We start from the raw sequence: 14,249 nt of genomic DNA, 5'->3' as shown, positions 1-14,249 counted from the left end.
TCCTCACTCTTCTTGATCTTCTGTGGTCTACTGCTATGTCTAGGTGTGTCCTCAAGACGCACATCAGAGGTGGAGGCAGTCTGCTGCTTACTGCACCCTGTGGCCTTTGATGCCGTTTGCGGATGTCCTCTGGAGGGCCTGGATCCGGAGGGCCCCTGCCGATGTACCGGTGTCACAAGTCTCACCATGCCACCCTGCTCTGCCTGCTTCCCTTGAGACGTGCCGGTGTCAGGAGGCACAGGGCTGGGGGGGGGGGGGGGGGGGGGGGGGGCGAAATCAGAAGTACTGGACACTGCCATAGTCTCCTTTGTGGCAGCCCACAGGTTGACCTCCTCACTGTGGGTGCCTGTAGGGCACTGGGGAACTCCATGGGAAAGAGAGCAGCTGGAGTAAGCTCCTGAATCCTCCGAGTCATCAGGCTCTGCCAGTCCTGGAGGCTCCCAATTGTCTGCATCATGGTCCTCAGTGACTGGGCCACGCTTTGGAGTGCCCCAGCAATATCAACCGGCATCTGGTACACATCCCTCAATAACTGGGATATGTTGAGGCCGTCAGCAATGGTTCTCACAAACTGAGCCATGCCTTGGAAACCACCAATCAAGATGCTCCAGGTTTTCCACTGTGGTCGCCACAGTTGGCCTCAGTGCTACACATTGTTGGCACCATCTCCTGTGCCTGAAGGCTTTGGGATTCCTCCAATCAGCCTTGCAGTCACGAGAATGTCGCTGATACCCCCTTCTGAATCCCATGGCTCTGTCCTATTATGTACAGAGGCTGAACATCTGGCTGGGATCCAGCAGTGTCCTGGGATACAGCCTATGTCTCCCTTGGATATTCCTGCCTCCACCTGATGTGAACAGCAACTCTCACCAGAGAGTGGCTCCAAAGCCCATCTGCTAATGTCACCCAACAAGGTGTGTGTCTTTACGCTGGTGGAAGGTGTAGGTGTCAGCTGTGACGCATCACCTGTGCTATCCTTGGCGCTCTCCTCCATGGTGTTCTCATGGCCCAACCTCATCAGATTGTGATACTGCAAGATAATGGACATGTCATCAGTGAGAGGGAAGGATTTTGTGAGACCTCAACAACTCACTTGAGACAGGTCAACTGGATGAAGGGGCCGTGAATCCTCACCTCTCTGGCACAGGCAACCTCACTGTCGGTCACTTCTCACTCCTCAGGCAACCCCGGGATATCCAGGGCTCGATCTTATCGGGGGTGAGAACTCGAATATCTGGGATTCCTCCCCTTGTCTTCGTCCTTTCTCTCTTATGGGGGCCTATCTTCTCCTGCGGGAACAAAGAGAGGGCATTGTGAACCACACGCTTGATAGATCAGAGGGATCTATAGCAGGTGACATGTGTGGGCACCGCAATTAGACATGAGGGGTTGTGGGGTGGATGCCAGGGGGTTCTGAGGAACAAGCTTCAAGATCGGACATGGAGAGGTTGTGAGGTGTCAGCCAGTGGACTGGGGGAGAGGGCAGTTTGGGAATTTGAGGAGTGGCAGGCAGGACTGATGCCAAGAGAGAGGTGGTAACTTACCCTTGCAGCTCGTCAGAGGTCTTCTCCCTACATTGGATGGTGGTCCTCCTGGTCATGCTGCCTGCCCTGACAGTAGCTGCCAGTGCCCCCAGATGGCCCTGCTGCTGGTTCCAGGACCTCCTTGGGGAATTGGGTCCCGCTCCTCTCATCGATGGCGTTCAGAAGCCTGATCAGGTCGGCATCGGCAAAGTGAGGAACAGGTCTGCACGCTGCCCTGCTTGTGTGTTGACTGGGAGTGAGTGGTGAGGGTTCGCTAAAAAGCAGCTCCCCCTCGTTAGTAGCGAGCAGCTGAGGCACGAGTTGGGCAAATAACATGGCGAGGGAGCCAAGAATGGTGAAATTCAAGTGTTGTTGAATACAGGCTGCAATCTTGCCAATGCAGCCAACGCATAACATATGGGCACGATTCAGCAGACAAAAGTTATTGTCTGCTGAATCGTGCTCATAGTAAACGTTGCAAAAAATATCCATGTGTGCCCCAAATATATACAATCTGTAATCCTGACAGGTACACCAATATAGCACTTGCCGGTACCTACCAATTTGAACATTGTCAGTGTACATGAGATCAGTGGCTGGGCATCCAAGTTGCAAGGAATCAATGGATATGGCTATACACACATGACTATGGTAACCTGCATGCCCCAGGCTTCTGGAAATCTGAGTAAATATCAGTGGTGTAAGGGCCCTCCACAAAAGGAGTCATGAAGCATTGCCCCCAACTACAGTAATTTCCAACTTACTCCCAAGTAGGCACACTCATACAGAGACCAATTCCTATTAGCTGAGAGTGTATGTGATTTCCTGGCATTAACTCCCATTGGGATAAAAAGGGAAGCTCTGTGATAGTTGTGTACAATTTGAAAATATGGATGCTGATACATGAATTATGTTGATTCATAGCAGAGAAATAAAATGAAGTAATACTGAAGGTGGGAGAGCCCAATTTTTCACATGAAATTGCTGTCAAATTCAAAAGATTTGCTCGACCTTTGCATCATAAGGCTGCAATATAGGTTTACAAGAACTGCAGTGATATTTGGGTTGTACAATGAATCTTTTGAAATAAAATAAAACTACACCTGTATGTACCTCAGGATAATTACATTTTGGTAAGTCAATATAAACTGAAGAGTTTACAAAGATACTTATCTGGCATCAACATAAATTGACGCGTCATTAGTTCGTTTAGGCCAATCTTAACTTTATTATATCTATAGATACAGTCAAAGTTAAAATCAGATTATGTGACCATGGTGCAAAGTTTTCCTACCATTGCTTCCTTATTTCCTGGTTGTGTTTTGAGCTTTCTTTTGCCTGTGTCTCCAAGAGTTCCTTTTAAAGTGATGTACACATCCGAATCTGCTCCTAAATTATTGGTTGATCCAGTGATGGTGCATAGTACGTATTCCTTCACTGCAAAACACAATAGGATGCTTACAACTGTTCATCGTGGTCAACAGGCAATAATAGATCATGCAAATTGAAAATGCATATCGTTCATCATACTTCCTCTGAACAAATATTAGGCAAAGTTTGAATAGTGTTTATATGTACTGTTCATCGAGGGATATACCCAAAGGAGCAACACACCTGTCAGATAATCAGCACTGTTTATGATTACGGGAAGTTCCGCCACTGTATATCCTTCAATTGGTGATAAATTACGCAGGAACAAAAACTCTAATACTTCTTTTGTGCTTTGGTGTTGAAGCACTACCTAAGGGAATTAAGCAATTACAATGACCCTGCAAATGTTTTTTTCAGGAAGAATTAGAATTGTACGAAATAAACATTAAATATGAAGAAAATTAAATGTAGGATGGTGATGGAATGAACTAGTAATTATAAATGTTAGGGATTTATGATCAGTTATTACTGTCAACAGACATCTTCACTCATTACCTTCTGACAACGCCAAAAATCTTCATTTCTGGATTCCTCTCTTTCCAATCTTACTTTACTGATGGCTCCTAATTGCTCATCTATGTTTATTGAGGTCTTGTACGTGTATCCTCTCTTCAAAGACCCTTCCTTAAGAATTATGGGAGCAGCAGAACCATTCTTGCAGCAGACTGTCAGTGCTACCTCTACATCTGTGCCACTGTTTGGCAGGTCACTAGTAACAACAAAGGCATCCCAGCTCCCTGATGAAACGGCACAAATATTGATGCAGAGTTACTCATATAGCATCATGCAACAGTAATTATGACATACAACTTAAAAATGCATACATTGCTTCAGATTCAATATGGAAGGAAATTATCACAATCCATATCAATAGTAAAATCAATGTTGTTTTCCCTCTGTGTTGTAGAATTTTTTATCTACACTTCCTGATGCATCCAAGGCAAACATCCAAGGGCTAACAATGGTAGAATTCTGTTGGAAGAAGGCTGATTAAATTAAAGCAATAACCAGCTCATGATTAGCGGGTCTGGTTTAGCACAGTGGGCTAAACAGCTGGCTTGTAATGCAGAACAAGGCCGGCAACGCAGGTTCAATTCCAGTACCAGCCTCCACGAACAGGCGCCCGAATGTGGTGACTAGGGGATTTTCACAGTAACTTCATTGAAGTCTACTTATGACAATAAGCGATTATTATTATTAATCAACCCATCCAAATAATGCAAGATTTGGAAAAGAAAGACAAGCAATTGATTATGTAATATGGCACTCATGAATTGAATTAGTGAGAATAGAAATCCTTCACCAACATAACTTTGGTAGAGAAGGTATTACTAACGTCTTTACCATTGAGTTCAGTAACTGATAAGTATAATACAGTCTCTATGTATATTGTTAGATTACCTAATGTCAGTGCTTGTACTTTGGAAAGAATGATGCTGGAAGTGTTTGAAGTACACTTGAAACTGGATTGAGAGAAGTGAAAAATGAGCCAGTGTTTCTGCTTCTGAATTATGCTCAGTAGTCTTGCTAGAAAGTGCAAGTCATCATAGTCCCTGAGGACCACAGGCTGCTCTCCCATTTTGGAGAGAGAGCTGACTGGTCGTGATTTAGCCTGAGGGTCACCTCACTTCAGTGAGGTACAAGGCTTGAGGAGGCAGAGCCTTCATTGATAACTTCAGCCAGCACGGGAATTTAACCCACGCTGCTGGCATCACTCCATATCACAAACCAAATGTCAAGCCAACTGAGCTTGCAGATATGTCTAGGCATCAGATTACAAATTACATAAACTCTCTTGTGATGAGGCTCTCATAGTTGAATTTTTGTTAAAATCTCGCTGTCTAGCTTCACATGTGAAAATACCAATGCTACTGAAGTTATACCCCAGAGTGAATCAATGGGTGGAAATGAATCCAAGTTTCAAACATAAAGGTCTGAGGTTAGTCGGAAATTGGGTTTGAGCCCCATCTAAGGTCGCACTGCTGCCTCACAGCAGAAGATTCCCAGGTTCAATTCTGGCCTTGGGAAACCGTCTTTGTGGAGATTGCATGTCCTCCCTTTGTCTACATGGGTTTCCTCTGGGTGCTCCGGTTTCCCCCCACAAGTCCCGAAAGATGTGCTTGTTATGTGAATTTGACATTCTGAATTCTCCCTCAGTGTACACGAACAGGCGCTGGAGTGTGGCAACTAGGAGATTTTCACAGTAACTTCATTGGAGTGTTAATGTAAGCCTACTTGTGGCACTAATAAAGGTTATTATTATTATTGCTATCAAAGATGCGCGGGTTAGGTAAATTGGCCTGATAAATTGCCCCTTAGTGGCCAAGGATATGCAGGTTAGCTGGGGTTATGGGGAGAGGGCGGGGAGTGGGCCAAAGCAGGGCGCTCTTTCCGAGTTTCAGTGCAGACCCGATTGTCCAAATGGCCTCCTTCTGCACTATATGGATTCTATGACTTTCTGTGACAACACATAGTTGGAGGAATCTTTCAGCATCATTCTTTCTATAGTACAAGTACTAATCATTAGATAATTTGACAATATGCATGTGAACTGTATTATATTGTCAGAGGCTGTGCCACCACAGCAAGCTTGCCCCATGAGGAAAATAATTTCTGGTCAAAGGTAGCTTCTCTAGCTGAGCTCAGGAGTTGTGTCGGGCAAAGCGGGAAAGTGATGCCCAGGAGTGTGGAGTTGGGGGGGGGGGGGGGGGAGGCGGAAGCACTTCTTTTCCTCGTGAAGACATAGGAAATTAATTTAGAAAATAATTATTAAACAATTGTACTGAAAAATTCTTACACATGTCCCACTCATTGAAACCTAAGTCAATGGGTTTCTAATTTCCATACTATAGGTAACACCACTGGACTAGTAATCCAGAGGCTCAGGATAATGCTCTGGTAATGTGGATTTAAACCACACCATGGCAGTTGGTGGAATTTAATTTAAATCAATAAATCTGGAGTGGACTGATAGCGACCATGGTACCTACCATTGATTGTTGGGGGGAAAATACATCTATTTTTACTAAATAGAAGGAAAGGTTTACTAAAGAGAAGGAAATCTTCCATCCTTACCTGGTATGTCCAGATGCAAGATAGCAGACTCTGCCATCTAAAATCAGTCCATGAGCAACATATGCTGACTTTACGGGCAGAATTCTCCGCTCCCGGGAAAAACCAGGAAGGCTGTCGTGAACTCGGCCGAGTTTCACGACGGCCTCGGAGGTCGCTCCTCTCACCGTATTCACCCCCACACGGGGGGCTAGGAGCGGCGCTCCGTTATTCTCGGCGGCTGGGCCTTGATGTTTGCGTCAAGGCGGCGCGCCGAGAATGACGCGACGGCGGCGCCTATGTGATGTCAGCCGCGTGTGCGCGGGTTGGCCAGTTCCAACCCGTGCATGCGCGGCTGACTTCACGACGGCTCAAACACACGCATGCACGGTGGCCGTCTTCCCCTCTGTTGCCCCGCAAGACGTGGCGGCTTGATCTTGCGGGGCGGCGGAGGGGAAAGAATGTGTCGCTTTGAGACGCTGGCCCGACGATCGGTGGGCAGCGATCGCAGGCCAGTCCCCTCCCGAGCACGGCCGTGGTGCTCACTCCTCTCTCCGCCCCCCACAGGCTTCAAACGGGCCTTTGGCTCCCATGTTCACGACGGCAGCGACCAGGTGTGGTTGCTGTCGTGAAACGGTTGCGAACGGCAGGCCACTCGGCCCATCCGGGTCGGAGAATTGCCGGTCGTCGTGAAAAACGGCGAGCGGCGATTCTTCCGAGCGGGTGGTGGGAGAATCGCGGGGGGTGCCAGGGGGTCGTGAAATGAGTCACCCGGCCCTCCCACAATTCTCCCACCCAGCATGGGGAGCGGAGAATCGCGCCCTACCAGTTTTGCCAAATTTCATGTAAGAATTTTTTTTAAATGTCAATCTTCTTAAGGGCAGCACGGTAGCATTGTGGATAGCACAATTGCTTCACAGCTCCAGGGTCCCAAGTTCGATTTTGACTTGGGTCACTGTCTGTGTGGAGTCTGCACATCCTCCCCGTGTGTGCGTGGGTTTCCTCCGGGTACTCCGGTTTCCTCCCACAGTCCAAAGATGTGCAGGTTGGGTGGATTGGTCATGATAAATTGCCCTTAGTGTCCAAAATTCTATGATTAACCTAGGACAAAAGTTCGGCACAACATAGTGGGCCGAAGGGTCTGTTCTGTGTTGTATTTCTCTATCTATCTATCTATCTAGGTCAAAAAAATGGTCTCCACAAATTTAGCAGTGGACCGATATTTGCATAGATTGTATCCATTTTATCCCCCAAAACAAGTGTAATACATTCTAATTTAGACTCTAATGTTCAAAATCTCATCAATAATCCTATAATTGAGAGTCAGGACCATTTTTGGGTCCTAACTGCGCCATGGGTTTCAGGTGTGCCAAAAGGACAAATCCACAAGAGACAGCCAATTAAGAGGCTTCCTCCTTGTTCAACATCCAATTATGGATGACTGGTGGATCCCCGAGATTGGGGCCCAATAAGATGGCCTGGACCACTCGACAAACAGCAGCCTCACCACTTGAGATGGGCACTGCGAAAACAGGTAAGGTGGTGGGATGGTGCATCAAAATGGATGCACTTTTGCACACCTGACTAAATGGTGAAAAAGCAGAAGGCCCATAGTTCTTCAGCCATCAGTGTGTAGGGGGAACCCCATCACAAGAAGGGCTATGTTTGAGGCTGCAGGCTTTTTATACCTGCAGCTCATTCTTTGCTGCTTCAGAAGTGTGGGGCCAGTCCATTGCCAGTAAGATACGATCGGCTTCTGAAATGTACTCCTAAGTGGGCTTTTAATTTGCCTAGTTGGCTATCTGCCAGTGCTGAAAGGGTAGCCACTACCACTGTGCCTGGCAAAAGCTCGTGGAAGTGGGAACACACTGGAGAACAAACTTGACCTTCAACTTTCCAAATTTCCCCTTCCTGTCCACAGAACTGTCTCTGTGAGGCTCCTAAGATTCCCATTGTTTTCATAACTAGAAGGATTAAAAAGCACTGAGCTGATAAAAAAGACCAGTGGTATTTTCATGTAATGCAAATAAACTGTATTATGCATAGTTTACTTCCACTATCATTTACAGATTTCAGTCATCAGAGTCTAATGTTTAAACAAAGACTATGTAATGAACGGATCAAAAAGTATGATTAGGTCAGATGTTCATTTGGCAAATTTCTGCATATTGTTATGGGCCAGGGTTTAGAAAACTCCAAAGTATATCAAGAGTTCACCTGACCTACAACTGTTTATTGAATGTGGCTGGGTTGAACACAAGGGCCTGCCTTTCAGGTGTTATTCCAGAGTTCTTAGGCACCTTAAAAAAAAACTTTATTCTACAAATTTAGTTAACATTTGTATAAACACACACATGCACAATTTTTTTATCAACTACAAACATAAATAGCCCACACAGCTACAGTAATCTATGTATAACCCTTAATGAATCCCCCCCTTACTGTTCCAATTTAATAACAAGATCCAAGTAAAAACCAGAACCCCTTTTCAAAGGTGTGGCCCAGCATAAGGCCTCTTGGTATTGATGCTCTTGTTTGCTTTCCAAACAGCAGGTTTGAATTCCTTCCAGAAAATAATTATTTGTTTTAAGTCATCAAGCAGTCTGGAAACAGCTTTTAAAATGAAGATAGAGAAACCATTTTTCAACCTGTGCCGTACAAACTCAAGGCAAAGGTAAAGTCAAAAGCGAAAGTAAACTCACAGAGCCACAGCCTAGCTCCACCCACACAATGACATAATTGAAGCCATGTGATAAGACAAAAACATTTCTTGAAGGGGCACTCACATGACAATATGCAAAGGCATTTTGCATTTGCCTCACCACTCAGGTAGCTTTGTTTGTACATTATGAAATAATGGCTATAGAATTTGACTCTGTAGTGTAATATCCTGCACATGCTAAATTGGAAGGCTTATTTTCCCTATGCTCCTTGTGGACTACAAGCTCCCCTGTTAGGGGTTGGGTATCTCAATTAGCAAATGTAAAAAAGATCAGCCAGTAAGGCACAGATCAGGAATCCAGTGGGGATCTGTGCTGCAGTGTACAGTCCTGACTGGGACTTGAATTGTGCTTGTACATTGTTTACTTTGACAATAAACCTTTTCGTTGAACTGTCTTACCGGACTCCTTTGTGACGGCTAAACTGTGATTTCCAGCATATCCTGCATCAATTGCCGCTTTTGACCTCACAGGTCCTGTTAATATGTTTGCTTAAACATGCGTTCAGTTGCACAAAGGACTGTACCCCACCCCCCAACCAGTGTTTTTTTCTATTTGTTCATGGGACGCGGGCGTCGCAGGCTGTGGCAGCATTTATTGGCCATCCCTAATTACCCTTGAGGAGGCAGTTAAGAGTCAACCACATTGCTGTGGGTTTGGAGTCACATGTAGGCCAGACCAGGTAAGGATAGCAGATTTCCTTTCCTAAAGGACATTAGCGAACCAGATAGTTTTTTATGACAATCGGCAATGGTTTCACGGTCACCATTAGACTTTTAATTCCAGATTTTTACTGAATTCCAATTTCACCATCTTCAGTGGTGGGATTCAAATCCGGGTCCCTAGAGCATTACCCTGGGGTTATGGTTTATTAGTCCAGTGACAATACAGCGACGTCACCTCCTCACCTATATGTATAGTCATTACTATTCACCTTTCTCAGTGAGGTGCTTTTGAGCATTGCAGCAATGGACGTACTATGCTGTTGGAGGAGTTGGCAGAAGTACATTCAGTCTTTAGTGAGTGGTGTTAGACTTGTGGAAGGGGTAGTATTGGTTTGAACAGCATCTGAATGCACCAATTGCTCCCATTCAAGGGGCTCTTGTTGCAGTTCCTCTTGGGCTAAAGCCTCACAGGAAAATAGAGCCTGGGCAGCAGAGAGGAGAAGCTGTTTTTGGATGGAAGAGCAGAGGCATCCAGCACATCATCAGAGGTCCAGATGACTGGACACGAGTATTTTATCAGACGTGGGCTCCTCTGAAAAATTATCAGCACCACTATAATTCCATGCTTCCCTTCTTGCACCTTTCTGTTACAGACCAGCAGAAAATCCTCTTAGTCAAAATTTTGAAATGGTGGATACCATAAAACAAAAGGTCTACACTAACTTCACCCAACTACACTTCCAATAATACATACTATACCCAACTATTCACATTGGTGCCTTTCCTTAGTGGCTGCCTTACAGGTGTTCATGTTTGTCTAGTGCTCCTACACAGCTCTACCTCAGTAGCTGCAGCATAGTTTGTGAAGGACTGCTGAGTTTCAACAAGTATTACGATCTCGGACCAGTCCCCAATAGTTGCTAGGATACCGGACAGAAACCCCAATAGTTTATTTAATTTGTAAAGCTGTTTGGAAAGAATACCTTGCTCCAGGAGTGATTCCACACACAAATAGGGATATGGCACATTAAAACTTTATTACTAACACAGGATTAAAATAACTTTAATCTCATACAAGAAAACAGCTCACAATTACCCATTAAACAATGCTTAACAACACAATGAATTAATAAATCCAAACTGCTATCTTTTATCTCCACTCAAGTGAAACCCATCTCAGGTCACAATGCACTTTTAAAGTTAGCGGACCAAGGAATATTTGCTTAATAGAGATCCTTTTAAAAGACCAATTGGAGAGCAGGAGCTTGCCAATAGGAAAGGCTCCTCATAGCTCCGGGCACCAAGTTGCCTGGCAACTCTGATATTTCCCCCAACCTTTTTGACAATCCCCATCATCCCCCCCCCAACCTTAGAGAAGCCCTCGAGAACCCCCCTCACCCCCCCCCCCCACCTGACAAGGCCCCTCCGCCGGCACACACCTGGTTGTGCCAACCTGGCATTAGGGCACCCTGGCAGTGCCAAGGTGCCCAGGTGTTGGGGAAGTGCCAGGGTGCCACCCTGCCCTGTTCCCGACCACCGAGGGGTCTCCAAAGGCTTGATCGTCCCCCCCTGCCAGGTGCCGTTACGACTGGTCCAGCTTTGTGTGGACCAGTACTAAACAGCGCCCTGGCGTGGTCTCCCAGGCATGGAGAATGAATCCGGTGTCCGGGTATTTAAATGAGCAATTGTGCTGATTTCAATATTCAATCTGGATCTCGGCCATCAAGGGGGGGTGGGGGGGTCCAGATCACAGCGGACGGAGTGATTCGGGTGACTCGGGTAATGTTTCGCACCTGGGGCGGAGCCCAATTTGGCACTTGTGTGATATTCACCCGTTGTGCCTGGATCACCGCCGGACGCAATGGGGTTGCGGAATCGTGTCCAATGTCTCTCATTATCTACTCCTCAGGGAACCGTCTTTATATTTTAAAAAATTCCATTGACCCAACATTTACAATGTTTTAACTGCACCTCTAACTCCAAAGCATCTGCTGTCTTTCAAACCAGTATTTTTAAAAGCATTGCTGTAGCTTTCACTGAGTTAACCAGGCTTTTAATCCTTACTGCACCAGCTCCAACTCCATATAATACAGTATGTATGAAATTCCGACATTCATCACAAAGGCTTTGCAGGGCAGTCTCGAGCAGCTCTGTGCCAAGAAGGCCTACTTCTGGACTGCATTACTTTGGTATGGATGGCAGCAGGTTGGATGTGGCAACACCAAAAAAGTGGATAGAATGGTAATGCTGGGAACATGAATATTTGACAAACTGAGAAAAGACAACAGCTACATTCTCCATGGACCACTGGCATTTCCCCAGGGTGGCACTTCGGCAATCTTACTGGAGCACAGATTGTTGGATTGCTTTGCAACGTTCTATGTTCCTTTAAGCATTGGCATCTTGCAGCTATGATGATAGAAGTCTGAGGTTGCATGACACCAAGCTGGGATTGTGGGGGAAGAAACATCAATCTCATGATCTCAGTTGGTTCTTCCACTGCAGTACTGAGACATTTGTATGCTGATCCATCTGGTACTGCATCATAACTGTGTCTGAAAAGTTGTCATGTAACTGCAAAGAACGGGAACCACAGTCTGCACAAAACCCTGTACGACGTTTGAGCCAGACCCCTCCGTGGTCCCTGACAGTGACAACAGGCTCTCTGTCAGGTCTGCCAATGCACAAAGTTGCACATACCCACCAGTATTTCCTTGTACATCACCCCGTCAAAAGCCTCTTGTGAAGAAATTCTCTACAGCAGAAATGATCTACAACCTTGCGCTTGGGGGAACTGGCCAAAGTACTGAGCTTTCCTCCTGGTCTCGGGGAAGTCCACTTGTGCCCATGACTAGCCAACAACTTCCTTACTATCCCCTTAGTTGCTTATAGTGCCAGTATTTAAGTTGATGGTGGTGAGCATCAGAACAATGAATGTACCTCTGCCTCATAAATTTGTACTTCCTTTGGATCTTCTCCTTCAGGCACCATTGTCTGGCCAAGTGGCTGATTTTGACAACTTGAAAACATGAAAGCACAAAAGGGAGGATAGAATTGAGGGAAGTGGAAGCAAGATGCTTACAGCATCTGTAACTTGTACATTATACTAGATTACAGGATGAAGTGAAGGCACATATGGAGGGATAAACAGTCATCCACGATCTCTCCAGTGATGCTAATTGCCACGGCCTCACTGGCAACCCACCAATACAGCTGATCACATCTCTTCCAAAGAGGTGGTGACATTCAGCTGTTATCTGCTGATGGTTCTTTGCTGTTTCCTCATTCAGAGCTCTATTGAAGATTCATCCAGACTCAAAACGTTAGCTCTGTTCTCTCTCCACAGATGCTGTCAGACCTGCTGAAATTTTCCAGCATTTTCTGTGTTTGTTGTGGTATAATATTGCTGCTGGGTAAGTGGTGGGAATGTGGTGAATTGAGCAGTGTGCGAGGCAGGTGGTACGATTAGGAGAAGATGGCATTCGATGATGGACTCACTGATCTTGACCACTCCTGTGACATCATGGTATTTTTTCCAGCACTTTATCTAAGTCCTCAGGTCAATCTCTGGCATTGACTTCTCCGGTTGTCTGTTCCCACTGCCTTCATATTGTCTGGCTAGAGGGTCTCCTGGTTCCCTGCAGAATTATGTCCTCTGTCCTCCTTTCCAATCTTGCACTAAGTCCTCCAGCATTGTATTTGAGAACCTAAGAGAGCTTCCTGTTCCAGCCATGCTGTTCCATTGTTCCAATTTCTTCCTGCTTGGAGAGTCTTTTCCAGTCACTTTCATCCCTTGCTGCAGCAGATTGCACCGTCCCTTTAAGAGGTGCAGGCTAACTTTAATTGATGCTCACCTGACATGAACATGGATGTCTTGCTGCATTACTCTATCTTGGAGCTATGCAGGCAGCAAAAGGTTTGCATGCTGTCTGCGTCGCTTGCAAAAAGGACAGCTAATCGTGCACCCTGATCTCTGTACCCACTACTGTCCTTCTCCAAGTTTTTGTCCAATATTTTTCCAAGTTCCGCACTTTATTTTTCCACATCTATGCAAACCTGAGATTAACCAGCAGGGATAATTTGAAACCAACTATTCACAGGAATATTAAATAGCGCTTTTCATTTTCTTGTCATGGAAATCCAGCCATCAAAGTTCTGAGCAAGATCTCTGATATGCTAATCAGACATATAAGTTATATCGGTCTTCGTCTCTTGCCCAATTTTTCCATCTTGAGAGATGTCGCAATTAGCCAAAAGCTTGCTGGGGTGGGGGCTTGCTCCCAAAATCAGCATGGCTTACATTTGGAGATCAACAGAATGGCTGCCTGAATTGCTGTTCCAATGCACTGCACAAATAAAACATTTTTACAGTTCCAGTTATGATTAAAATCAATCACAACTAATACATATGCCAAGAACTTTGCTGCATCATCAGCCAGCTGTAGCCTTGCCAAAAAATGTGTACGTATTTGACACAAAGGGAAAGCAAGTCATTCAGTAAATTATTTTAACAAAGCAAGCAGAAAAGTGAAAGCTCATGATTGTTTGTTCAGAGGAATGTTTCCCACAGGCAACCCAGTATGCTCTTTGCAGGATGGGTAAAGGTATTGAACTATGGTGGACATCTATGAAAATGATTTTGTATGATTCGGCACACAAAAAATAATGAACATGCTACTGATCTATATTTCAATCAATTAAATGTAATTTTTTTCCACAAAGATTGATTCTGAAGGTTCTGTGTTAGAGATGCATTATTTCTCTTAAAAAATCTTAGCTATTGGATTGAGGCCTATGATTCACCAGTGAAGTCCTTCTTGATTTTCACTGGACTGAAAAAGGGAATGTGCTATTGGTGA

At 45.3% G+C, this 14,249-nt stretch overlaps 1 protein-coding gene across 1 annotated transcript in view; it reads right to left on the bottom strand.

The window, feature by feature from the left end:
- The window catches only part of LOC119972132, a 660,627-nt gene that overhangs the window by 104,894 nt on the left and 541,484 nt on the right, over positions 1-14,249 (bottom strand). The window contains exons 47-49 of the mRNA XM_038808465.1: positions 3,450-3,691; positions 3,138-3,264; positions 2,818-2,960 (exon numbers count right to left, since the gene is read on the bottom strand). Coding sequence (XP_038664393.1) covers positions 2,818-2,960; positions 3,138-3,264; positions 3,450-3,691 — 512 coding nt within the window. The remainder of the gene's footprint in view (positions 1-2,817; positions 2,961-3,137; positions 3,265-3,449; positions 3,692-14,249) is intronic.

Source organism: Scyliorhinus canicula, chromosome 10 (genome assembly GCF_902713615.1).
Source record: "Scyliorhinus canicula chromosome 10, sScyCan1.1, whole genome shotgun sequence".
Lineage (NCBI taxonomy): Eukaryota > Metazoa > Chordata > Chondrichthyes > Carcharhiniformes > Scyliorhinidae > Scyliorhinus > Scyliorhinus canicula.
This window is presented reverse-complemented; position numbering and strand designations above follow the sequence as displayed.